Source organism: Dryobates pubescens, chromosome 20, assembly GCF_014839835.1.
Source record: "Dryobates pubescens isolate bDryPub1 chromosome 20, bDryPub1.pri, whole genome shotgun sequence".
Lineage (NCBI taxonomy): Eukaryota > Metazoa > Chordata > Aves > Piciformes > Picidae > Dryobates > Dryobates pubescens.
The window spans coordinates 19361640-19388534 of record NC_071631.1 but is presented as its reverse complement, the minus strand read 5'-3'; the positions used below and the strand labels follow the sequence as shown (position 1 = coordinate 19388534).

General features: G+C 55.4%; 1 protein-coding gene across 1 annotated transcript; it reads left to right on the top strand.

Moving 5' to 3' along the window:
- Positions 1–874: 874 nt before the first annotated feature.
- Positions 875–26895, top strand: TEKT3 (tektin 3). Its single transcript, XM_009902389.2, has 8 exons — positions 875–903; positions 16366–16974; positions 19536–19619; positions 20806–20876; positions 21093–21236; positions 22523–22745; positions 25837–25991; positions 26679–26895. Exons 2-8 carry the CDS (start codon positions 16396–16398, stop codon positions 26893–26895), a joined length of 1473 nt encoding a protein of 490 aa, XP_009900691.2. The 5' UTR covers positions 875–903; positions 16366–16395.

The following is a 26895-nucleotide window of genomic DNA, read 5'->3' as shown; positions in this document are numbered from 1 at the left end:
GATTGCCTGGACTGGAGGAAGGTGATGGGAGACCTCATTGCTCTCTACAGCTCCCTGAAAGGAGGATGCAGTGAGGTGGGGGTTGGGCTCTTCTCCCTTGTAACATTGACAGAACAAGAGGCAATGGCCTCAAGTTGTACCTAGGGAGGTTTACACTGGCCATTAAGTAGAACCCTTCCCCCAAAGGGCTGCCAAGGCCTGGCCCAGGCTGCTCAGGGCAGTGGTGGAGACCCCATCCCTGGAGGAGATTCAAAGCTATGGAGATGTGGTGCCGAGGGCTGTGGCTTAGTGGTGGACTTGGCAGTGTGGGTTTAATGGTTGGACTTGTGAGGGTGCCAGAGTGCTGGAGCAGGCTGCCCAGAGAGGCTGTGGTGTCTCCTCTGGAGAGCTTCCAAACCTGCCTGGCCATTGTGACCCTGGGCAAGCTGCTCTGAAGCCAACTCGCTTTAGCAGGAGGATTGGAGCAGATGATCTCCAGAGGTCCCTTCCACCCCCCTCCATGCTGGGACTCTGTGAGAAGATGAGCGAGGATCCATGCCAGGGGACAATGCCAGGGCGGATCCCCCCCCTCCACAAGGCTTTACTGCCATGGGGAAGACGTTCAGGTGGTCATGGAACAGAGCCCCACGGCAGGGCTGCACAGGGAGCTGAAGAGTGAGGAGCAAGAGATATTTTAGGTCATTTCCCCACCCCCACCCCCCCCCTCTTTCTTTTAAAAAGCACTTTCCATGAGAGCTGATTTTATTTTTGTTTCCAGACAGGCATTCTGGGCACTTCCACACCAGGACTGCCTTCAGCCTTGCTATTTCCTGAGGAGGCAGAAGCTGAGGTTGATCCTATCAGCTCTGCAGACGTTGTCATCCTTTGGCTGTCTGAAATAGGAGCCTGAACATAATGACAGAGGTAAAAAAAAAAAACCACCAAACCCCCAAACCCAAACAGTCCTTCTCCCCTCCTCTTTCCACCCCCAAGCCCTTGCCAGAGCAATAAAAGCCTTTAAACAATAGCCAGCCCTGACATAAACCAGTCCTTGAGCAGCCTGCCAAAATTCACCTCCAGCAAGCAGGTCCAAAAATAAACACTAACCTATAAAAAGCCCCACAGGCTTGAGGAGAGTCTTCCCCTCATGCTAATTGCTTTCACATCTGGCTCAGGGCTGGGGGAGTGTGTATGAGCAGGGGGAGGCCCCCAGTAACTCACTCCAGCTAAGCACAGAGGCAGCTCTGTGGCATCGGCCGCCCCAGCCACCTCCTGCTGCCCTGAACACCTCGGGTCACAGCCTCATGCAACAGGTTGGGATGGAAGGGGCCTTAAAGGGAGCCAACCAACCTGTCATGGGCAGGGACACCTCATCCAAGCTGGCCTCAGGTCATAGCCTCACACAATGGGTTGGGATGGAAGGGGATTTAAAGCTCATCCAGTTCCAACCAACCTGTCATGGGCAGGGGCACCTCATCCAAGCTGGCCTCAGGTCATAGCCTCACACAATGGGTTGGGATGGAAGGGGACTTAAAGCTCATCCAGTTCCAACCAACCTGTCATGGGCAGGGGCACCTCATCCAAGCTGGCCTCAGGTCATAGCCTCACACAATGGGTTGGGATGGAAGGGGACTTAAAGCTCATCCAGTTCCAACCAACCTGTCATGGGCAGGGGCACCTCATCCAAGCTGGCCTCAGGTCATAGCCTCACACAATGGGTTGGGATGGAAGGGGACTTAAAGCTCATCCAGTTCCAACCCACCCTGCCACGGGCAGGGACACCTCCCACCAGCCCAGCTTGCTCAAGGCCTCATCCAGCCTGGTCTTGAACACCTCCAGGGAGAGGACATCCACATCTTCTGTGGGCAGCCTGTGTCTCACCACCCTCACTGGAAAGAATTTCTTCCTCCAGTCTAAATCTGCCCTCTTCAAGCTTCAGTCCATGCCCTCTCATTCTGTCACTTCCAGCCCTTGTCACAAGTCCCTCCCCAGCTCTCCTGGAGCCCCCTTAGGTACTGGAAGGCTGTTCTCAGGTCTCCCTGGAGCCTTCTCTTCTCCAGGCTGAACAGCTTCAGCTCTCCCAGCCTGGTCCCATAGGGGAGGTTCTCCAGCCTCTGGACATCTTTGTGGCCTCCTCTGGACCCAAGCACAGCCCTGTGAGGAGAGGCTGAGGAAGCTGGGATTGTTCAACCCGGAGAAGAGGAGGCTCAGGGGAGACCTTCTTGCGCTCCACAACTCCCTGAAGCGAGGTTGTAGCCAGGTGGGGGTTGGTCTCTTCTCCAAGGCACCCAGCACCAGAACAAGAGGACACAGTCTCAAGCTGTGCCAGGGAAGGTTTAGGCTGGAGGTGAGGAGAAAGTTCTTCCCAGCAAGAGAGATTGGCCATTGGGATGTGCTGCCCAGGGGGGTGGTGGAGTCCCCATCCCTGGAGGTGTTCAAGAGGGGACTGGATGTGGCACTTGGTGCCATGGTTTAGTAGTCAGGAGGTGTTGGTTGGCCTTGATGATCTCTGAGGTCTTTTCCAACCTGGCTGATTCTATGATTCTGTGATTCCAACAGTTCTATGTCCCTCATGTGCTGGGGGCCCCAGAACTGGATGCAGTGCTGCAGGTGGGGGCTGATAAGAGCAGAGCAGAGGGGCAGAATCCCTTCCCTCATCTTGGGGCTGCCTTTTGCATCCAAGTTGTGCTGAAATAACAGGGCTGGTGGTGGTGTTCAGCAGCAGCACCTGGCTAAAAGATTTCATGGGCAGGGTGTTTCAAGGTGAGCATAGAGGAAGTGGTGTCCTTGCCCTCTGTCACTTAGCAGACCACAGTGCTGTCAGCTCTGAACAGTTTTTGCTTGACCTCCTCAGAAAACAAGAAGTCAGCCCTTGGGGGTGGTTGGTTCACCATTGAGATATCAAAGGTTACAGCAAGGTGGGACACAGAAAGAAAAAGCAGCTGAGGAGGGTTCCATGAGGTGTTTTCTGTGAGCCAAAGGAGGGCACCCTCAAAGTGTCACCTTCTGTGAACTTGATCTGAAGAAGAAAGCTCCACTCAGCCCTCCTGGCAGCTTCCAGGGTGCTGGCAATGGGGTGTGGTGGAGAGGAGAGGTTCAGAGAGGTGAGGTTCAGAGAGGAGAGGAGAGGTTCAGAGAGGAGAGGTTCAGAGAGGAGAGGAGAAGTTCAGAGAGGAGAGGTTCAGAGAGGAGAGGAGAGGAGAGGTTCAGAGAGGAGAGGAGAGGTTCAGAGAGGAGAGGTTCAGAGAGGAGAGGTTCAGAGAGGAGAGGAGAGGTTCAGAGAGGAGAGGAGAGGGGAGGGGAGGGGAGGGGAGGAGTAGGGTAGAATAGAATATGAGTAGGGTGGGATAGGATTAGAATAGAATAGAACAGAATAGAATAGAACAGAATAGGATAGGATAGGATAGGATAGGATAGGATAGGATAGGATAGGATAGGATAGGATAGGATAGGATAGGATAGGATAGGATAGGATAGGATAGGATAGGATAGGATAGGATAGGATAGGATAGGACCAGGTTGGCTCTGCTCTGGGGATGTGCTCATCTCTTTGCATGCCAATGTCTAGACTTGTTCTATGACTGGCAATCAGCAGGTGTGCATTGGACTGTCTCCTACTTACTTTTGCCCCTAATTGCTTGTGTAGTTGATTGTCTTCTTCTCTGGAGAGATTCCAAACCCTTCTGGACACAATCCTGGGCAAGCTGCTGTGGGTGCTCCTGCAGCAGGCTGCCCAGAGAGGCTGTGGAGTCTCCTGGTGTGGAGAGCTTGCAAGCCCAGCTGGGCACTGTGCTCCTGGGCAAGCTGCTGGGGGTGCCCTGCTGGAGCAGAGGGTTGGACTGGATGATCTCCAGAGGTCCCTTCCACCCCCCACCCCATGCTGGGATTCCATGAAGATTAAGGTGTGAGCAAGCCATTTGCTTGTTGGCTGCAGTTTAGGGCACACCTTCCTCACAGCCTTGGGTTTCCTGAAGATTGGAGAACAGGAAGAAGCTCTTTGCTATGAAGGTGGTGGAACACTGAAACAGGTTGCCCAGGGAGGTGTTGGAGGCCCCAGCCCTGGAGACATTCAAGGTCAGGCTTTGATGGGGCTCTGAACAGCCTGATCTACTTGGGGATGTCCCTGTTTGCAGGGGGGTTGGACAAGAAGCCCTTTGAGGGTTTCCATAGAATCAGAGAATGGTCCAGGCTGGAAGAGACCTCCAAAGGTCATCCAGTCCAACCTGCCTGCAGTCAGCAGGGACAGCCCCAGATAGATCAGGTTGCCCAGAGGCCTGTCCAGCCTCACCTGCAATATCTCCAGCAAAGGGGCTTCAACCACCTCCCTGGGCAACCTGTTCCAGAGTTCCACCACCCTCACAGTGAAGAACTTCTTCCTGATATCCAGTCTAAATCTGCCCTTCTCTAGTTTGAAGCCACAGCTCCTTTCCCTGTTACTGCAGGCCCTAGTGAACAGACTGGCCCCATCCTTCCTCTAGCCCCCTGAAGGTACTGGCTGGCTACTATTAGGTCTCCCTGGAGCCTTCTCTTCTCCAGGCTGAACACCCCCAGCTCCCTCAGCCTGTCCTCAGAGCAGAGCTGCTCCAACCCAATGTGAGGCCAACAGAAAGAGCAAATCCAGACCTCCACCACAAGCTTACAGGGACTCTCCACCCCCAAATCCCTGTGTTCTATTTCATAGAATGACAGAATTGTCAGGGTTGGAAGGGACCTCAAGGCTCAGCCAGTCCCAACCCCCTGCCATGGGAAGGGACACCTCACACTGCAGCAGGTTGCTCACAGCCACCTCCAGCCTGGCTGCAAACACCTCCAGGCAGGAGGCTTCCACCACCTCCCTGGGCAACCTGTGCCAGGCTCTCACCACCCTCCTGGGCAACAACTTCTTCCTCACAGCCAATCTCAATCTCCCCATTTCTAGTTCTGCTCCATCCCCCCCAGTCCTATCCCTCCCTGACACCCTCAGAAGTCCCTCCCCAGCTTCCTTGGAGCCCCCTGCAGATCCTGGAAGTCCCTTGGGCAGTGCTGAGAGCACCACCAGTAAATCTTCTGCGGTCATGGCTGCTGTGAGCAGAGGAGTTAGCTGTGTCTTAACCTTGTGGCTGTGCAGAGCAGCCTGCCCTGAGCAGCTGTGGTTTGGTGGTTGTGACTCATCCCCAGAGCTCAGGGAGGGATTTGTTATGATTTATTCAGGCCACATTTATTGTTTGGAAAGCTCAATCAAACACTGCTCTGGGCAGGGAGGAAGTCTACTTTTTGCTCTCTTCATTGGTTTCTCTCTCTGTTAGGAGCCTCATCTCAGGAGGTGAAGGTCCCCTTAGTCTGGAGGCAGTTTTCCATGCTTGTTATCATTGAAAACCAAAACTTCAAAGGTGGGTGTGCACAGATTGCATCAGGCTCTAAGGTGCCCTCAAAGATCACCTCATCCAGCCCCCTGCAGGCAGCAGGGACACCTCCAGCTACAGCAGGCTGCCCAGGGCCACTGCAAGTCTAGTTTTGAATGTCTCCAGGGATGGGGCCTCAACCACATCCCTGGGCAACCTGATCCAGTCTTTCCCCACCCTCACTGTGCAGAGCTTCCTCCTGGTGTCCAACCTAGACCTCCCCTGCTCCAGTTTCAAACCACTGCCTCTCATCCTATCCCCACAGACCCTTTTGAACAGTCCCTCCCCAGCCTGCCTCTAGGTCCCTTTCAGATATTGACAGCTGGCTGAACATGAGCCAGCAGTGTGCCCAGGGGGCCAAGAAGGCCAATGGCATCCTGGCCTGCATCAGGAACAGTGTGGCCAGCAGGAGCAGGGAGGTCATTCTGCCCTGTGCTCAGCACTGCTCAGGCCACACCTTGAGTCCTGTGTCCAGTTCTGGGCTCCTCAGTTTCAGAAGGACATTGAGAGAGTTGAAGGTGTCCAGAGAAGGGCAAGTTCTCCGAAGGAGCTGCCTATGCTCCAGCTTTATTAATAGCCAGGGAGAATGTGGAGCTGCAACAGAAAGACTGACAGCTTTTGGCAGTAGATTTTGTCCTTAGGTATCTGAGAGCAACCCTGGAAATTCCAGTTCAGCAGCTCAGCAGCAGACCTGGGTTGATGTGCTGAGAATTGGCCTCTCTGCTCCAGCAGCCTCCTCATGTTTTCAGCCTTCTTTTCTGGGTTGCTTCTGAGCTAAAATGGTTGAGGCCTGGGGCCAAGCTGTGGTCTAAGTGTCCATCAAAGCTGGGGATGTGTCCACCAGAACTGGGAGTGGAAGCAGTCAGCTGGGATTGTTTAGCCTGAGAAGAGGAGGCTCAGGGGAGACCTTCTTGCTCTCTCCAACTCCCTGAAGGGAGGTTGTAGCCAGGAGGGGGTTGGGCTCTTCTCCCAGGCAAGCAGCACCAGAACAAGAGGACACAGTCTCAAGCTGTGCCAGGGGAGGTTTAGGCTGGAGGTGAGGAGAAAGTTCTTCCCAGAGAGACTTGTTAGCCATTGGGATGTGCTGCCCAGGGAGGTGGTGGAGTCACCATCCCTGGAGGTGTTCAAGAGGGGCTTGGATGTGGCACTTGGAGCCATGGTTTAGTAGTCAGGAGGTGTTGGGTGACAGGTTGGACTTGCTGATCTCTGAGGTCTTTTCCAACCTTGCTGATTCTATGATTCTCATGAATACCTTTGTCATTATTAATTGCAGTGGCTCTGCTGCTGCTGGGGTTGCACTCACAATGAAGGAGACCACTTTGAGCACTTGAACAAATGGAGGGGGATGTGTAGAGTGAGGGAGCCTGAGCATGAGGGACTCAGGGGCTCCTTGCTGGGTGCAGATGATAACTTCTTGCTTCAGGGCCGTGAGCTTGTGAGTTTGACTGGTTTAGCCTTGTCTGTTCTCCTCCCCTTTGTAGCTTCACCAACCCTGCACTTGAAAAACTGCTCCAGACTCCAGAGCTCCATCACAGAACCACAGAATGGTTAGGGTTGGAAGGGACCCCAAGGCTCAGCCAGTTCCAACCCCCCTGCCATGGCCAGGGACACCTCACACTACAGCAGGTTGCTCAGAGCCATCCATATTGATGCCATAGAATCACAGAATGGTTTGGATTGGAAAAGACCTCTGAGATCAGAGTCCATCAGCCCAACACCACCATGGCCATTAAACCATGGCCCCAAGTGCCCTGGCCACAGGTTTCCTAGGCTCATGGGTGCACTAAGGTTGGAAAAGACCTTCAGGATTATTGACTCCAGCTGTAAGCCAACTCCCAGCTCCACACTTCTGGAACACCTCCAGGGCTGGGGACTCCACCACCTCCCTGGGCAGCCTCTGCCAATCCCTGACCACTCTTGCAGCAGAGAAGTTTCTCCTCCTCTCCAACCCAACCCTCCCCTGGCACGATTTCAGGCCATTCCCTCTCCTTCTATCACCTGAGACTAGGCAGAACGTTTCCTGCTGTCCCTCTGTGGCCCAGTGCTCGTGGGTGCTTCCCTGTGTGCTTGGCAGAGCAGCCTGGGGCCATCTCCAGTATTATCTAATTACCATTGCTTCATGTAGCAAATGCTTCAAAAGCCCTGTGGCTGCCTACAACAATTAGTGGCCTCCCTTGTAGTGCAGTGATTCATCTGAACAAAATTAGCTCTGGGCAGGGCAGGGAGGGAGAGTCTCTGTGGATGGGGGCTGGGAGCATGCAAGGAGAAGAGGAGGCTGAAAGGGAATCCCCTCAATGTTAACAAATACCTTAAGGGTGGAGAGCAAGAGGCTGGGGCCAGACTCTTGCCAGTGGTGCCCAGGGACAGCACAAGGGGCAGTGGGCACTGACTGGAATCCAGGAGGTTCCATCTGAACAGGAGAAAGTTCTTTTGAGTGGCAGCCAGTAATGGGACAAGGAATAAACATGGCATCAGAGCATGTTAGAGGTTGGAAGGGACCTCCAGATCATCCAGTCCAACCCCCCTGCCAAAGCAGCATCACCTAGGGTAGTCCACACAGGAATGCTGTGGCTGTAAGCTAGAACCCAGGAGGTACCACCTCACCATAAGGAGAAATTTGTTTGTTGTGAGGGTGCTGGAGGCCTGGAGCAGGCTGCCCAGAGAGGTTGTGGAGTCTCCTGGTGTGGAGAGCTTCCAAGCCCAGCTGGGCACTGTGCTCCTGGGCAAGCTGCTGTGGGTGCCCTGCTGGAGCAGGGGGTTGGACTGGGTGATCTCCAGAGGTCCCTCCCAACCCTACCACGCTGGGATTGTGTGAAGGAGCAGAGAGCTGTTCTGAGGGGGTGCTGCTGAGGGGCAGAAGGTGGCTTGCTGGCCTTGGAGTTAATGTATTTGCTCTAGCTAGAGAAGAGCAACTTGTGTGCTGAGCTTTGTATGTCACAGCATCACAGAATGGTTTGGGTTGGAAGGGACCTTCAAAGCTCATCCAGTCCAACCTCCATGCAGGCTATTCACAGCCCTAAACAACCTGAGCTGTAATGCTTCCAGCCATGGGGCAGCTCACACCTCTCTGGGCTACCTTGGACAGGCTCTCACCACCCTCAGGGGCAAACATTTCTTCCTTCTCTCCACTCTGAATCTCCCTCTTTGAGTTTCAAACCATCCCCCCTTGTCCTGTCCCAACAGGCACTGCCCAAAACTCTGTCCCCAGCTTTCTGCTCAGCCCTTGAAGCACTGCAAGGCCACCAGGAGGTCTCCCTGGAGCCTTCTCCTCTCCAGGCTGCCCAAGGCCAACTCTCTCAGCCTGGGCTCACAGCAGAGGGCTTCCAGCCCTGCCAGCATTGCTGTGGCCTCCTCTGGCCCTGCTCCAGCAGGTCCCAGGCTGTGCTGTGCTGAGGGCTGCAGAGCTGCCCCAGCACTGCAGGGGAGGTCTGAGCAGAGCAGATTTGGGCTGGATTCAGTTGATTCTCCTCAGGCAAGCTGTGTGTTTCAAGTGGAATCCAAGTGTGCTGGGCTCTGTGTGCAGGGAGCAGCCTGAGTGATTCTTGGTGGCAGATCCTTGGCTTGGGCTGCTCCTGAGGGCCAGCTCCGTGCGCGCACAGAGCGCCGCGGCGGCAGGACGCGGAGTCACCGGGAGCCACAAAACAGCCTGGGACTCACTCAGGCCCCAGCTGCCAGCGCTGGGGAGGTGAGAGGGAGCTGAAAAAGGCTTTGAGGGGGCAGATGCAGCAGGCTGAGCATCGAGGAGCCAGCCACATCCCTCACAGCTCAGCTGGAGGGCTGAAGTGAGGCAAATGGAAAGGTCTTCTCTGGAGGCAGTGGCACACAGAGGTCCTCACTGACCTGCTGAGCATTCTAAAGCTTGGAGAGTACACAGAATGCATAGAATAAACCAGGTTGGAAGAGACCTTCAAGATCATCGTGTCCAACCCATCAACCAATCCAACACCACCTAAAAAACTAACCCCTGGCACCAAGCACCCCATCAAGTCTCCTCCTGAACACCTCCAGTGATGGTGACTCCACCACCTCCCCAGGCAGCCCATTCCAATGGGCAATCACTCTCTCTGTGTAGAACTTCTTCCTAACATCCAACCTAAACCTCCCCTGGTGCAGTCTGAGACTGTGTCCTCTTGTTCTGGTGCTGGCTGCCTGGGAGAAGAGACCAACCTCTGCCTGCCTACAACCTCCCTTCAGGGAGTTGTAGAGAGCAAGAAGGTCTCCCCTGAGCCTCCTCTTCTCCAGGCTAAGCAACCCCCAGCTCCCTCAGCCTCTCCTCCCAGGGCTGTGCTCCAGACCCCTCCCCAGCTTTGTTGCCCTTCTCTGGACACCTTCCAGCAGCTCAACATCTTTCCTAAACTGAGGGGCCCAGAACTGGACACAGGACTCAAGGTGTGGCCTAACCAGTGCAGTGTACAGGGGCAGAATGACCTCCCTGCTCCTGCTGGCCACACTGTTCCTGATGCAGGCCAGGATGCCATTGGCCCTCTTGGCTGCCTGGGCACACTGCAGGCTCATGTTCAGCCCACCATCGACCAGCACCCCCAGGTTCCTCTCTGCCTGGCTGCTCTCAGCCACTCTGCCCCCAGCCTGTAGCACTGCCTGGGGTTGCTGTGGCCAATGTGCAGCCCCTGGCACTTGGATGTGTTCAATCTCCTGCCCTTGGCCTCTGCCCATCTGCCCAGCCTGTCCAGGTCCCTCTGCAGAGCCTCTCTACCCTCCAGCAGATCAACTCCTGCCCCCAGCTTGGTGTCATCTGCAAATTTACTGCTGATGGACTCAATGCCCCTTGGGTTCTGTGGGGCTAACCACTGCTACAAGACCCTCCTGTTTCAGTGCCTTTCCTCTTGCTGAAGCCTGAAGTAACTGGGAGCCGCAGTTCCTCTCCTGGCGTCACTGGGTGGCTGGAGCGCGATGCGCCGGTGCTGCATGAGCCTGTGCTGTGGTGGTGCTCCTGGGGACGCTGTGCCTCTCCTCACCTGGGGTGCCAGCACTCACCCTGGAGCACTCAGAATCACAGCAAAGAAGATCTGGGTGGAAGACACCTCAAAGGTTATCCAGGCCAAGCTTTGACCCAGTTTAGGGTCAATCCTAAACCATGCCCCTAAGTGCCAGGTCCACAGGCTGCTCGAACACCTCCAGTGAGTCCAGGCCTGCCCTGGGCAGACCATTCCACTGTTTGAGAGCCCTTTCAGGGAAGAAACATTACCTAATATCCAGCCTGAACCTCCCCTGGCACAGCTTGAAACCATTTCCTCTGGTCCTGTTTCTTGCCACCAAGGAGAAGAGGCTGCCCTCTCCTCACTGCAACCTCCCTTCAGGGAGCTGCAGAGCAAGGTCTGCTCAGCCACAGGGCTGGCACCACTGCTGGCACTGGATTGCCCAGTGAGGGCATTAGTTTGCCCATCAAGAGCACTGGTTTCCCTGGTGGGTGGCACTTGGATGCCCAAGGGCTGTACTTGGCTGCCCATTGTTGGCACCGGGAGCTGTCCAGGAACTGGATCCAGTTGCCCAGCAGAGGCACCGGGTTGCACTGAGTGTACATTGTGCTGCCCAGGGGTGCCACTGGATTGCCCTGTGAGGGCATTGGTTTGCCCTGTGAGGGCACTGGTTTGCCCATCAGGAGCACTGGTTTGCCTGGTGGGTGGCACTTGGTTGCCCAAGGGCTGTGCTGGGTTGCCTGTTGACAGTACCTGGTTGCCCAGGGGTGACACTTGGATGCCCAAGGGCTGTACTTGGCTGCCCATTGTTGGCACCAGGAGCTGTCCAGGAACTGGATCCAGTTGCCCAGCAGAGGCACTGGGTTGCACTGAGTGTACATTGTGCTGCCCAGGGGTGGCACTGGGTTGCCCACTGAGGGCAGAGAGTTCATAGGATCATTGAATATCTCAAGCTGGAAGGAACCCAGAAGGCTCCTTCAGTCCAACTCCCTTCTCTTTGCAGGACTGCCTAAACCCAAACCCTATGGGAGCTGCTCAACAGCTGCACCTGGCTGCCCAGGGGCTGCCCACAGTTGCCCAGCCAGAGCAGTAGGTTGCCCAGGGCAGGAGCCAGGACACCATGTGAGGACATTTCCTTGCCTGGGGTGGCCCTGGGTGGCCCTTCCAGAGCATTGTTGCCGCAGCAGCTGCAGGGAGTTGCCCAGGTAGAACCTGGTCGCTGGGCACCATGGCAACAGGCACCAGGGATGCCAGAGTGCCTGGCAGTGCTGCCACTGAGCCCCACAGCTCAGCAGTGAGTGCAGCCCACCCTGGGCACCTCTACCCCCTGGAGCACACCCCCTGCCCAGCAGCTACTGGTGAGTGTGTGCTTGAGCTGGGAGGTGAGGCCCCAACCCCCAGGGGTTTCTCCTAACCCCTCCCAGTGTCTCTTTTATCACCCAGATGCACCCAAACTGGCTCAGGCAGTGTGTTTGGGGGTGGCAGAAAGTGGCACCCTGGGGTGGCTTATCCCAAGGGGGATGTGGGGGAGCATTTATCTCCTCTGGAAATGCAGGGGGCAGTGTCCCTGGTCCCTTCCCTAGGGGTTTTTCCTCCCTTTCCCAAACATTTGTCAAGGGGGATCATCTAGCTGTGGGGGTGGGAGCCAGGGAAGCTGTCCCCCACCCTCTCAGTGCTGTTTCTCAGCTCTTGTGTTGTCCCCTAGCAGGGCCAGAAGGGCTGAAGGGGCTGGTTTGTGGGAACCAGCACAGAGGGAGGTTTTTGTTGGAGCTGAGCATGGTTGTTTTGTCCTGGGTTCTGCCAAACTGGGCTGGGAGGAGGGGTGGTGGTTGTGAAAGCTTTCTGGCTGCATCTGAGGCTGGGAGCTTCCTGCTGCCTATCCCACAGCTTCCTGGGCCAGGCTGGGTCCTGGGGGAGACACCCTGCTGCTCTTCACTCAGGTGCTGGGGCAGCTCATGCCAGCATGGCCAAAATTGGGCAAGGCTGGCAAATGCACTCCCCAGAGTTCAGTGATTTCCCAGCTGCAGGCTGAGCTCTTTTCCCTCTGACTCATCCCTCATTTTCTCCCATTTATCCTGACTAAAGGATCTGGTTCCCTCCTGCCTTGGCTTCTCCTCTGTTTCATAGCTGCATTTTGAGGCACTGTCCATCTGAGTGACCAAACCATCACAGGCACCAGTGATGGGAAAAGCATCTTGAGCTCATTTTCCTTGGGTGATCCTGAAGGTCTTCTCCAACCACAAGGATTCTGTGATCTCCCCATGGCTAGATGGTGGCAAAGCTGTGCTGTAAGGAGTTGTGTTGTCTGCTCACCTCTTGGTGTGAGTGGCCACTGCTCCAAAAGGGTCACAGAATCACAGGATGATAGAGTTTGGAGGGGACCTCTGGAGACCACCCAGTCCAACCCCCTTGCTACAGCAGGGGCACCCACAGCAGCTTGCCCAGGAGCACAATGCCCAGCTGGGGCTGGAAGCTCTCCAGAGAAGGAGACTCCACAAGCTCTCTGGGCAGCCTGCTCCAGGTCATTGCCATCCTCAGGGAAGTTCATTCTGGCAGGAAGAGCCCATGGGCTGCAGCATCTGGACTTAAAAGGGTTAGCACCAGTGCCCAGCCACAGCAGCTCCTGGGCAGAGCCTCTGTGCCTTCCCTCTAGCACCTTCAAGCTTTCCAGTAGGGAACCAGGACTCCTTGGTGCTGCCCTTGTGCAGAGAGAGGCATCTCTGTGGCAGAGAGGGCTAAAATGAAACAAACTCTCTTTGCCAAGAGTTTTGTGATCAAAACAAGCTCCCTCAGCTCACCCACACCTAGAAAGTGCTCAGGGTAGCCCTGGAGGAGCAGTGAAACCTCTGCTCATTGTCATGGCTTCTGTGGGTGCTTTGTTCTGGAACAAAAGTGAGTTCATTTCATGCAGACATCCCAGTTTTTAAAGCAATGAACTTGATCTCATGCTGCAACAAACAGAATTTAGCCTGTGCACACTCTCCTTTGCTGGAGGGTGTCCAGAGAAGGGCAACAAAGCTGGGGAGGGGTCTGGAGCACAGCCCTGTGAGGAGAGGCTGAGGGAGCTGGGGTTGCTTAGCCTGGAGAAGAGGAGGCTCAGGGGAGACCTTCTTGCTCTCTACAACTCCCTGAAGGGAGGTTGTAGCCAGGAGGGGGTTGGTCTCTTCTGCCAGGCAACCAGCACCAGAACAAGAGGACAGAGTCTCAAGCTGTGCCAGGGGAGGTTTAGGCTGGATGTTAGGAAGAAGTTCTTCCCAGCAAGAGAGACTGGCCATTGGAATGTGCTGCCCAGGGAGGTGGTGGAGTCCCCATCCCTGGAGGTGTTTAGGAAGAGCCTGGATGAGGCACTTGGTGCCATGGTTTAGTTGATTAGATGGTGCTGGGTGATAGGTTGGACTTGATGAACACAAAGGTCTTTACCAACCTAGTCAATTCTATTCTATTCTATTCTAGTCTAGTCTAGTCTAGTCTAGTCTATCCTAGTCTAGTCTAGTCTAGTATATTCTAGTCTATTCTAGTCTATTCTCCTCCCCCCCCAGTCTGGGGGTCTCATTGTAGCACACCAGTGTCCTCATCTTTCACTGGAGCTTGGAGCCTGGCTGGAAGCAGTGGGGACAGGGCTGTGTCAGGGAAAAGGACACATCCCTGCAACACAGCAGCTGGTGACAAGAGCCACAGGGGCTGATTCTGTCAGGGGGTGACACCTGTGAGAACTTCATACCAAGCACAACAGACCCTCCTGAGTGTTTGTCCTCACATTCTCTCTAAACTGGAGGATCCTTCTCTCTAAATTGGAGAGAGAATCTTTCTAGCAGGGCCTGTGGTGACAGGACAAGGGGGCATGGTTTGAAACTCAAAGAGGGAGATTCAGAGTGGAGAGAAGGAAGAAATGTTTGACCCTAAGGGTGGTGAGAGCCTGCCCCAGGCTGCCCAGAGAGCTGGGAGCTGCCCCATGGCTGGCAGCATTGCAGCTCAGGTGGCTTGGGGCTGTGAGCAGCCTGCTGTGGTTGGGGATGTCCCTGCTGGCTGCAGGGGGCTGGGCTGGATGAGCTTTAAAGGTCCCTTCCAACCCAAACCAGTCTGGGATTCCACCCTTAGACGCCCCTCAGCATTACATTTCTGGCAGCAATTACCTGACAAGCTCAACCTGAGAAGAGCAGCAGCAGCCACAGTGCTGTAAGCAGTTACCTGGGGGTTGGACTCCATCTCCAGAGGTCCCTTCCATGAACTCTTCCTGTGTGGCCATTCCTCTGAGGGTTGCTGCAGGGCTGGTGTTTATGAGCTGCTCTGAAAAGGCTTTGTGGGTGAGCCATGGAGATTTTTTTCCCCTCCCTTTGCATGTCAAGAGATGGCTGTTCCATGATTGCCTGATTCCTTTTAGGTTGAAATAGGTGTGTGTGGAGGGGAGGGAGGGTTCCCAGTTTGGATGGAGCAAAGCTCACCTGCAGACTCCTCACTTGAGTGTGGCAGAGTGAAGCCAGAGGTGGTGAGGACGGAGCCCTTCATCCCCAGATCACGGTGGGCTGGTAGCAGCTGCGTGCCCCAAAGTGACTGGGGCTGGTAATGGAACTTTTAAAGGGAAAATGACATCTGGAGTGCTCTAAGATCAGCAGGCACATCAGCCAAGAGAAACAAATGAGCAGCAGAGAACTGGGAGCCGGACTGACAGATTTAAGGCACAGCCAGGACTTGTTTCTCTCTGCGTTTCAAGATCTGAAGCCAGATAGGCAAAGTCAAATCCTTGTGTATACAAGGCCTGGGGATGCTGTCAGGAGGGATTTGCTCTCCAGGGTGTCCAAGAGCGTCACTGGGCTGTGAGTTGCGTGTGTGGCTGTGAGAACCATGGAATGGTTTGGGTTGAAAGGGACCTTAAAGACCATCCAGTTCCATCCCCCTGCTATGGGCAGGGACACCTTCCACTAGACCAGGCTGCTGGCCTTGAACAGCTCCAGGGAGGGGCCCTGGGCAGCCTGTTGCAGTGTCTCACCACCCTCACTGTAGACCATTTCTTCCTCATCTCCAGTCTCAATCTCCACTCTTCCAGCTTCAATCCCTTCCCTCTCATCCTATCACTCCAAGCCCTTGTGAAAGAAGCCAAGCAAGTGCAGGAGCTTGTGTGCTGAGCTTTTTATGCCACAGCGTCACAGAATGGGTTGGGTTGGAAGAACCTGTAAAGCTCATCCAGTCCAACCTCTCTGCAGGTTACTGACAGCCCCAGACAACCTGACCTGCAATGCTTCCAGCCATGGGGCAGCTCACACCTCTCTGGGCAACCTGGGGCAGGCTCTCACCACCCTCAGGGGCAAACATTTCTTCCTTCTTCAGTCTGAACCTCCCTCTTTGAGTTCCAAAACATCCTCCTCCTGTCCCAACAGACCCTGCTCCAAAGTCAGCCCCTGCTCCAAAGCCAGTCCCCGCTCCAAAGCCAGTCCCAGCACCAAAGCCAGTCCCTGCTCCAAAGCCAGTCCCTGCTCCAAAGCCAGTCCCCGCTCCAAAGCCAGTCCCCGCTCCAAAGCCAGTCCTTGCTCCAAAGCCAGTCCCTGCTCCAAAGCCAGTCCCTGATCCAAAGCCAGTCCCTGCACCAAAGCCAGTCCCTGCACCAAAGTCAGTCCCCGCTCCAAAGCCAGTCCCCGCTCCAAAGCCAGTCCCCGCTCCAAAGCCAGTCCCTGCACCAAAGCCAGTCCCCGTTCCAAAGCCAGTCCCCGCTCCAAAGCCAGCCCCAGCACCAAAGCCAGTCCCCGCTCCAAAGCCAGTCCCTGCTCCAAAGCCAGCCCCAGCACCAAAGCCAGTCCCTGCTCCAAAGCCAGCCCCTGCACCAAAGCCAGTCCCTGCTCCAAAGCCAGTCCCCGTTCCAAAGCCAGTCCCTGCTCCAAAGCCAGTCCCCGCTCCAAAGCCAGACCCAGCTCCAAAGCCAGTCCCTGCTCCAAAGCCAGTCCCTGCTCCAAAGTCAGTCCCAGCTCCAAAGCCAGTCCCAGCTCCAAAGCCAGTCCCTGCTCCAAAGCCAGTCCCCAGCTTTCTTGCAGGAGCTGAACTGAGCGAGGTTGTCTTCTTCTGTCTCCTTCATGCAGGACACTTAACCTGAACAGCAGCCTTCGAGAATGGAGCTGATTGGCTCTCCCTTAACAGCCACATTTGCCCATCCAAGATCCACACCCACCAGGTTCCTGCCTGCCATCAGCACCATGGCCTCCAGCTACAAGAACCGGATTCCTTACTACCCCCTGCCGCAGAGCTTCAGCCTGCCCTGGATCCCCAACGCCTACTACAGAGCGGCTGCCATCAACCCCACCTTGGCTCCCCTGGCCAAGAGCTGCGAGGGGCTGACCCCCAGCCAGAGTCTGCCTTATGTTTCCAACAGAACAACCCTCTTCACCCGCTACACCCCCGACGACTGGTACAGGTCCAACCTCACCAACTACAAGGAGTCGGAGACCTCCCGGCGCAACGCCGAGCGGCTGAGGGCCGACAGCACCCGCATGATCCAGGACAAGCACCAGCAGACGGCCAAGAGCCAAGGGGAAAGCACCAAGAACCTGGGAGTACGTGTCAATGACATAGAGTTTTGGAAGTCAGAGCTCCTCCACGAGCTGGATGAGATGATTGGGGAGACCAACGCGCTCACCGACATCAAGAAGCGGCTGGAGAGAGCCTTGGCCGAGACGGAGGCTCCGCTGCAGGTACTGACCAGCTGGCTTTGGCCCCTCTTCCCCACAGGGCTTCAGCCCATGGCACGCTGCCAAGCAGATCCCTGAACAGGATGAAGTCTGCTCTCTTGAAGTCCAGAGTAGAGAGCTTGCTTTGCACCCTCTTTGATGCCCTTACTGCAGAGGGGGGTTGGACGAGCTGACCTTCGGAGGACCCTTCCAGCCCAGGCTGTTCTATGATTCTATGATGTTAAACTCTACCATTTCATGGCTGCCCTTGAGTTTCACATCACTCTCCAGCCCCTCCTTGGAGGTGAGAACAAGGGAGGTGGTGGAGTTACCATCACTGCAGATGTTTAGGAAGAGACTGGATGAGGCACTTGGTGCCATGGTTTAGTTGATCAGATGGTGTTGGGTGAGAGGTTGGACTTGATGATCTCAAAGGTCTCTTCCAACCTGGATTATTCTATTCTATTCTATTCTATTCTATTCTATTCTATTCTATTCTATTCTATTCTATTCTATTCTATTCTATTCTATTCTATTCTATTCTATTCTATCCTATCCTATCCTATTCTATTCTATTCTATTCTATTCTATTCTATTCTATTCTATTCTATTCTATTCTATCCTATCCTATCCTATCCTATTCCCATTCCCATTCTGTTCTATTCTATTCTATTCTATTCTATTCTATTCTATTCTATTCTATTCTATTCTATTCTATTCTATTCCCATTCCATTCCATTCCATTCCATTCCATTCCATTCCATTCCATTCCATTCCACCTTTTCCTGTGGCTTCTTTACAGAATTACAGACTTAACCAGGTTGGAAAAGACCTCAGAGATCCTCAAGTCCAACCTATTGCCTAATACCTAACACCTCCTGACAACTAAACCATGGCTCCAAGGGCCACATCCAATCCCCTCTTGAACACCTCCAGGGATGGTGACTCCACCACCTCCCTGGGCAGCACATCCCAATGGCCAATCTCTCCTTCTGGGAAGAACTCTTTCCTCACCTCAGGTCTAAACCTCCCCTGGCACAGCTTGAGACTGTGTCCTCTTGTTCTGGGGCTGCTTGCCTGGGAGAAGAGACCAACCCCTTCCTGGCTACAGCCTCCCTTCAGGGAGTTGCAGAGAGCAAGAAGGTCTCCCCTGAGCCTCCTCTTCTCCAGGCTAAGCAACCCCAGCTCCCTCAGCCTCTCCTCACAGGGCTGTGCTCCAGACCCCTCCCCAGCTTTGTTGCCCTTCTCTGGACACCTTCAAGTCTCTCAATGTACTTCTTAAACTGAGGGGCCCAGAACTGGACACAGGACTCAAGGTGTGGCCTAACCACTGCTGAATACAGAGGCAGAATGACCCTGTGGAGGGCAATCCCTCCCTCCCCCCCAACACTTCTCTGCCTTTCTCTCCTGAGGAGCTTGTCACCATCCATTCCTATGCTCCATGTCCAGCTTCCTACCACGTCCAGCGGGCTGCAAGCTGCAGCCTCCTGCTGAAACATCTGCAGCCAGTCACACGTCTCATGAAGTTTCACTGCAGCTCTGTAACATCTAGAAAGCCTTTTTATTGAGGGCCCATTAGTTCAGCTGCCAATAAACAACCCTCTCCCCATCTGCTGCAGCCCCTCTCAGCACATGCTGAGCGCATCAGAACGCTATTTGCTTAACCAAATATTTTTAGCAGTTGATATATCCAAACCCCTGGTCTGGGAGACAAAAGCCCATGTCTTGTTCTGGGGCTCTGGTGAGGTCAGCAGCAAGCCTGACACAAGCCCCTGCATTCAGCTCTGGTTGCAAGCAGGGCCACGTGTTGCTCCCTCCCGTTGACTGAATGCTGATGCTGCAGCTCAGCTGCTCGCTGTCAGCTAAACCAGCTGCCCTGGGTGCTGGTTTGTCCCTGTCCTGTTAGCTTTGCCCACCTATCATTCCTTGTCTCAGGTTACTTGCCATGGGGACCAGCCCCAAAGGGAATCCTGCCCCTGTGGCCAGCACTGACCACAGAATCACAGAATGCTAGGGGCTGGAAGGGACCTCGAAAGCTCATCCAGTCCAACCCCCCTGGCCAGAGCAGGAGCACCTACACCAGGTCACACAGGAATGTGTCCAGGCAGGTTTTGAACATCTCCAGAGAGACTCCACAGCCCCCCAGGGCAGCCTGTTCCAGGGCTCTGTCACCCTCACAGGGAAAAAAAATTCTTCCTCCTGTCTCCATGGAACTTCCTCTGCCTCAGCTTCCACCCTTGCCCCTTGTGCTGGCATTGGGCATCCCCCAGCAGAGCCTGGCTGCATCCTCTGGGCACTCACCCTGCACATCTTCATCAACATGAATGAGGTCATCCTGATGGTGTATCACAGATTGCATCAGGTTGGAAGGGATCCCCAAAGGTCATCTTGGCCAACCCCTCTGCAGTCAGCAGGGACACCTCCAACTAGGGCAGGCTGCCCAGGGCCACAGCAAGTCTAATCTTGAATGGGTCCAGGGATGGTGCCTCAACTGCATCCCTTAGCAACCTGTTCCAGTCTCTCACTGCTCTCATTGTGCAGAGCTTCCTCCTGATGTCCAACCTAAACCTCCCCTGCTCCAACAGGTCGCTCAGGAGTGCTTGCTCCACCGAGAGAAGAGGATGGGCATTGACCTAGTGCATGATGATGTGGAGAAAGAGCTCTTGACAGTAAGTTTGGCAACACAGATCATGTCTTGAAGTTATTTTTACCTAAACTGCCCCCAACAGGTTCTGCAACCCTGTTCCCCTGTGCTGCTGAGGTGCTAAACCCTTCCAACCCCCAAAACCTGCTGGGCCAGGGAGAGCATTCCCCCTGCAGCAGCATGCCCACATGGTGGAGGTGAGACTTGGCCTTACAGAGGAAAGGAAACCAGTGGTGTGTTTGTGTAGCATATTGGGACCCTTCTTCGTGGGGTTTGTGAGACTGTCCTGCCTTCCAGAGCCCAGGCAGAACAGGGTCTGCATGTACCTGTGTCACACAGAACCACGAAACCATTTTGGTTGGAAGAGACTTTTAAGATCCCCAAGTCCCACCCTGAACCCAGCACTGCCAGGGCACCACCAAGCCATGGCCCTCAGCACCACAGCTACACAGCTTTGAAACCCCTCCAGGGATGGGGACTCTACCACTGCCCTGAGCAGCCTGGGCCAGGCCTTGACAACCCTTTTGGGGAAAGGTTCTACCTAATGTCCAACCTAAACCTGCCCTGGTGCAACTTGAGGCCATCTCCTCTTGTCCTGTCACTTGTTTCTTGGGAGAAGGGACCAACCCCCACCTGGCCCCAGCCTCCTTTCAGGCAGCTGTAGAAAGCAATGAGGTCTCCCCTCAGCCTCATTTTCTCCAGGGCTGACCAACCCCAGTTCCCTCAGCTGCTCCTCACAGGAATTGTGCTCTAGACCTCCCACCAGCTTTGTTGCCCATCTCTGGGCATGCTCCAGCCTCTCAATGTCCTTCTCAGAGCGAGGGGCCCAAAACTGAACCCACCATTGAGTGAATATATGAACTACTCTGCCTGTCAGAATCTGTTCATGTCACCCTATGGTGGCACCAACCAGCACTTGACATCAATGTTAAGGTGGCAAACCATTTGACAACCCACCCTGAAAGAGGATTCAGAGGTTGTGGATGTGGCCACAGCAGCCTCCTGTCCCCTTCTGGTCACTGTGCACAGGCTCAGCTGCACAAACCAACGTGATGGGGCTGGGGGTTCTCCACTCCCTGCCTGTCTGCTTTGGGCAGAAAGACAAGCAGGGAGGTTTTTGCTGTGTGCAAGGTTAGAGGGGCCTGAAGGGATGAGTGTGAGCAGGACAAGTGAGCCTGGGCACTGATGGGTCACACATTGCTTTTGCCCAGGAAGTGGACGTCATCAGGTCCTGCCAGGAGAGGATGCAGCGGTTCCTGGAGAGGGTGAAGGCCCAGCTGGCGTAAGGAGCAGCTCCTTAACCACTCTGCATCTGCAGCTGGAACGTGAAGGCCCAGCAGACCCCTGCCTCTGCCCACAGCCTGCAGGCCCCGAGCCCGGGGAGGCTCCACGGGAAGCAGGCAGCGATGCTGCCGGGAGCACGCTGGGGGAGGCAGGGTCGGGGGGAAACCATTGCGGCCACACCGCCCCACCGATGGCTGCTCTCTGTGCCCTGCAGGTCCAACAGGGCGGCCCAGCACGAGCTGGAGAGGGACCTGGCCAACAAGCAGAGGGCACAGCGCATCGATGACAAGTGCCACCACCTGAGGAACACCTCCGATGGCATCAGCTACTACCGCGGGGTGGAGCGGGTCGATGCCACGTGAGCGCCCCCCGGCCGGCACGGCAGCCCTCGGCCGTGCCCAGGGTGCGGGGTGCCTCTCCCTGCCAGGGAGCTGGTTGGCCCCAGCCCGCTGCAGGGGCACCCGTCCCTGCATGGCACAGCCACCCCCCCTGCCTTGGAGGGGCAGTTTCTCACCATAAAGGGAGCACGCTGGGTTGGAAGGGACCCTCCAAGGCCATCTATTCCAACCCTCCCTGCAACAAGCAGGGACATCAGGTTGCTCAGAGCCCCGTCAAGCCTGACCTTGAATGTCTTTAGGGATGGAGCCTCCATCACCTGCCTGGGCAACCTGTTCTGGTGTCTCACCACCCTCATGGTGAAAAGCTTCTGCCCAGTGTCCAATCTAAATGTACCCTGCTCTAGTTTTGAACCACTGCCTCTTGAGCTATCCAGCCTTGTAAAAAATCCCTCCCCATCTCCTCTGTAGCCCCTTCAGGTACTGGAAGGCTGCTCTAAGGCCTACCCAGAGCCTTCTCTTATAGAACCATGGAATCATAGAATGGTCAGGGTTGGAAGGGACTTCATGGATCAGTCAGTTCCAACCCCCCTGCCATGGCCAGGGACACCTCACACTACAGCAGGTTGCTCACAGCCACATCCAGCCTGGCTGCAAACACCTCCAGGCAGGAGGCTTCCACCAACTCCCTGGGCAACCTGTGCCAGGCTCTCACCACCCTCCTGGGGAACAACTTCTTCCTAACATCCAATCTGAATCTCCCCACTTCTGGTTTTGCTCCATTCTCCCCAGTCCTGTCACTCCCTGACACCCTCAAAAGTCCCTCCCCAGCTTTCTTGGAGCCCCCTTCAGATCCTGGAAGGCCACCAGAAGGTCTCCTCAGAGCCTTCTCCAGCCTGCACAGCCCCAACTCCCTCAGTCTGTCCTCACAGCAGAGCAGCTCCAGCCCTCTGCTCCTCCTCGTGGCCCTTCTCTGGACCCCTTCCAGCCCCTCCAGATCCTTCCTGTAATAGAGGCTCCAGAACTGGACACAGAGCTCCAGGTGGGGTCTCACCATGTCCCTCTGTGGCACAGAGATAGGCTGAAAGGTCTCCTCAGAGCCTTCTCCTCTCCAGACTGAACAACTCTCTCAGTCTGCCTGCATGCCCTCATTCGAGAGGTGCTGTTGAACAAACAGGATCCAGAGCTCCCACTTCCCTGTGGCCAAATGAAGAGCACAGATTCGATCTATGCTTCATCCACTGTGCTCCATGCCCGCGGGCTTCCTGGGGACCCTCTCCTTTGCTTTATCTCCCCCTCCTCCTTCCAGGATCTCCGTGCCAGAGTCGTGGGCCAAGTTCACAGACGACAACATCCTGCTGTCCCAGAGCGAGCGGGCGGCCTCGGCCAGGCTGCGGGAGAACGCGGAGAGCCTGCTGGTGGTGACGGCCAACGAGATGTGGCGGCAGTTCAACGCCACCAACGTGGCCTTCACCAACCGCTGCGCCGAGACGGCCGACGCCAAGGACAAGATCCGGGCACACCTGGCCAAGGTAGCCTCCCCCCTGCCCCTTGGGGCCGGCACCACCGCCACCTCCCGGCGCCACCGCCCTCCCGCTCGGCCTGGCCTGAGCGCTGGCCACAAGCGGCATCACTTTCTGCTTGAGTGCTGGGGACTTAGAATCACAGAATCAACCAGGCTGGAAAAGACCTCAGAGATCATCAAGTCCAACCTGGCACCCAACACCTCATGACTGCTAAACTACGGCACCAAGTATCACAGTATCACCAAGGTTGGAAGAGACCTCAAAGATCACCGAGTCCAACCTGGCACTACAGACCTCGTGACTAAACCATGGCACCAAGTGCCACATCCAATCCCCTCGTGAACACCTCCGGGGATGGTGACTCCACCACCTCCCTGGGCAGCACATCCCAATGGCCAACAATCTCTCTGGGAAGAACTTTCTCCTCACCTCCAGCCTCAACCTCCCCTGGCACAGCTTGAGACTGTGTCTTCTTGTTCTGGTGCTGGGTGCCTGGCAGAAGAGACCAACCCCCAGCTGGCTACAACTCCCTTCAGGGAGTTGTAGAGAGCAAGGTGGTCTCCCCTGAGCCTCCTCCAGGTTGAACAACCCCAGCTCCCTCAGCATCTCCTCATAGAGCTTGTGCTCAAGACGTCTCCCCAGCCTCAAGGGGAGACCTTATTGCTGTCTACTACTGGTTGTAGCCAGGTGGGGATTGGTCTCTTCTCCCAGGCAAGCAGCACCAGAACAAGAGGACACAGTCTCAAGCTGTGCCAGGGGAGGTTTAGGCTGGAGGTGAGAAAGAAGTTCTTCCCAGCAAGAGAGATTGGCCATTGGGATGTGCTGCCCAGGGAGGTGGTGGAGTCCCCATCCCTGGAGGTGTTTAGGAAGAGCCTGGCTGAGGCACTTGGTGCCATGGTTTAGTTGATGAGATGGTGTTGGGTGATAGGTTGGACTGGATGATCTTGAAGGTCTCTTCCAACCTGGTCTGGTCTGGTCTGGTCTGGTCTATTCTATTCTATTCTATTCTATTCTATTCTATTCATGGAGCTGGATGAGCTGGCACTGCAGGGAGACTTCATAGCAGCCTGCCAGTACCTGTAGGGGGCCACAGGAAGGATGGGGAGAGACTGTTTGCAAAGACCTGCAGTGACAGGATGGGGGCAATGGCTTCAAACTAGAGACAGGATGGGGGCAGTGGCTTCAAACTAGAGAAGGGCAGATTTAGATTGGATGTCAGGAAGAAGTTCTGCTCTATGAGGGTGCTGGAGCACTGGAACAGGTTGCCCAGGGAGGTGGTTGAGGTCCCTCCCCTGGAGATACTCAAGGTGAGGCCGGACAAGGCCCTGGGGATGTCCCTGCTGACTGCAGGGGAGGTCAGACTGGATGACCTTTGGAGGTCCCTTCCAGCTTGGACCATTCTATGATTCATAGAATTCATAAAATCATAGAATGGGTTGGGTTGGAAGGGACCCCAAAGATCATTTAGTCCAGCCCTTTTCACCAGCCTAGGTTGCTTAAGGCCCTGTCCAGCCTGGTCTTGAATACTTCCAGGCAGGGAGCATCCACAACCTCCTTGGGCAACCTGTTCCAGTGTCTCCCCACCCTCACTGTAGAGAATGTCTTCCTACTCTCCCAAGGGATGTTGTGCTAGTGCAGCCCAGCTGACAGCACAGGGGCTTCCAGCAGGAAATGCTAATGCTGGTGGCATCTCCTGGGAGTTTACTGCAGGAGCGCTGGCTGCCTGGCAGAAGGTCTTTGCTGGACCTCTGCTGGGATGTTCACTGGTTCACTTCTCCTCCAAGGATGTGCTTTCAGTCTCAGCACTCTGCTGCATTGGGATCTGTGTGTTTGCTCTGCCAAGCAGAGGAAGCAGAGATCAGTAATGGGCACCTGGCTGGGCCTGGTGGGTCCCCTGGAAAGCTTCCTGATAAGTGCTCAGCACAGTATTGATTAAGTGAGCAGAGACTGAGTGAGCTGCTGCCCACATCCTTACAGGAGATCCATTAAAAACTTTCCCTCTCTTAGTTGCCATTGATGGATGATCAGTGCCTGCAAGCAGTGATTTTTGGGAGGCTGGGGATGCCACAGACTCATCACTGCTCCAAACCCTCCTCATTGCTCAGGAAGTGTAGTGATAGGATGAGGGGTAAAGGTTTGCAACTGAAAGAGAGGGGAATAAGATCCAATCTCAGGATGAAATTCTTCATTGTGAGGGTGGTGAGGCACTGGAACAGGATGCCAAGCAGAGGTGGTAGATGCCCTGTCCCTGGAAGTGCTCACAGGCAGGCTGCATGGGGCTCTGGTCTAGTGGAAGGTGTCTGCCCATGGCAGGGAAGTTGGAACCAGACAGTCTTTAAGGTTCCTCCCAACTCAAACCTTTCTATGATTAAGTTCAGGCTGGAGGTGAGCAGAAAGTTCTTCACAGGGAGAGTAATTGGCCATTGGGATGTGCTGCCCAGGGAGGTGGTGGAGTCACCAACACTGGAGGTGTTTAGGAAGTGTCTGGATGAGGCACTTGGTGCCATGGTTTAGCAGTCAGGAGGTGTTGGGTGACAGGTTGGACTTGCTGATCTTTGAGGTCTCTTCCGACCTGTGATTCTATGATTCCAGGTAGCATCAACAGCAGAGAGAGGCCTTTCCTCCTCCTGAAGAGAGATCTCTGTTGGATCTCTGCCTCAGGAATATTGGGAAAGCCCTCTAAGGTCATCCAGTCCAACCAGCAACCCAACACCACTGCGGGTGTTAAACCATGGCACCAAGTGCCATGGCCACAGGTTTCTTGAACACCTCCAGGGCTGGGGACTGCACCACCTCCCTGGGCAGCCTCTGCCAATCCCTGACCACTCTTGCAGTGAGGCAATTTTTCCTAATCTCCAACCTAAGCCTCCCCTGGCACAACTCCAGGCCATTTCTTCTCATTCTATCACCTGATACAAAGAAGAGCCCAACCCCCAGCCCATGACCAACGCTCACCTCACTACATGCGGCAGAGTGAGCGTGGCCTGCGCCCCGGGGGCTGCTCGCTGAGCTGCAGGTGGAGAGGAGAACAGGCAGGTGATGTGGGCACCTGAGAATGCACTTTCAACTGATGCAGGTGTTTGCTTTTCACACCCAGACGCTGCAGGAGATCTTCCAGGTGGAGATGAACATAGAAGCCATCCGCAAAGCCATCAGGGACAAAGGGCCTCCCCTGAAGGTGGCTCAGACGCGGCTGGACGAGCGCACGCGGAGACCCCACGTGGAGCTGTGCCGAGACCCGGCCCAGATCCGGTGAGGCCACAGCAGGGCGCTGGGCCAGGGCCACAGGGGTGGGGAGCATCACTGGGGACAAAACCATAGTGTCATGGAATTGTCAGGCTTGGAAGGGACCTCAAGGATCAGCCAGTTCCAACCCCCCCTTGCCATGGGCAGGGACACCTCACGCTACAGCAGGTTGCTCACAGCCACATCCAGCCTGGCTGCAAACACCTCCAGGCAGGAGGCTTCCACCACCTCCCTTCAGGGAGTTGGAGAGAGCAGTGAGGTCTCCCCTGAGCCTCCTCTTCTCCAGGCTAAGCAACCCCAGCTCCCTCAGCCTCTCCTGTAGCTCCCAGCCTGTAGCTCTGCATGGGGTTGTTGTGGCCAATGTGCAGAACCTGGCACTTGGATGTGTTCAATCTCCTGCCCTTGGCCTCTGCCCATCTGCCCAGCCTGTCGAGGTCCCTCTGCAGAGCCTCTCTACCCTCCAGCAGATCAACTCCTGCCCCCAGCTTGGTGTCGTCTGCAAATTTACTGCTGATGGACTCAATGCCCTCCTCCAGATCATCAATGAAGATGTTAAAGAGGCTGGGTCCCAGCACTGATCGCTGGGGCACACCACTGGTGCCTGGCTGCCAGCTGGCTGTGGCACCATTCACCACCACTCTCTGGGCTCAGTCTCCAGCCAGTTCCTAACCCATCGCCTTTGTTGTCTTCCAGCCTTGTCAACGAGGTCCTGGAAATCGATGACACAATCCAGAGCCTCCAGCAGCGGCTGAGGGACGCTGAGGACACCCTGCAGATGCTGGTTCACTCCAAGGCAGTCTTGGAGCACGACCTGGACGTCAAAGCCAACTCCCTCTTCATCGACCAGGAGAAGTGCCTGGGGATGCGCAAGAGCTTCCCCAGCACGGCGCGGCTCCTGGGCTACCTCTAG

Coding starts and splice junctions, on each gene's coding strand:
- TEKT3 (XM_009902389.2), top strand. CDS start 16,396: ATGGAGCTGATTGGCTCTCCCTTAACAGCCACATTTGCCCATCCAAGA. Junction 16,975..19,535: donor AGACGGAGGCTCCGCTGCAG/GTACTGACCAGC, acceptor CTGCTCCAACAG/GTCGCTCAGGAGTGCTTGCT. Junction 21,237..22,522: donor GTGGAGCGGGTCGATGCCAC/GTGAGCGCCCCC, acceptor TCCTCCTTCCAG/GATCTCCGTGCCAGAGTCGT.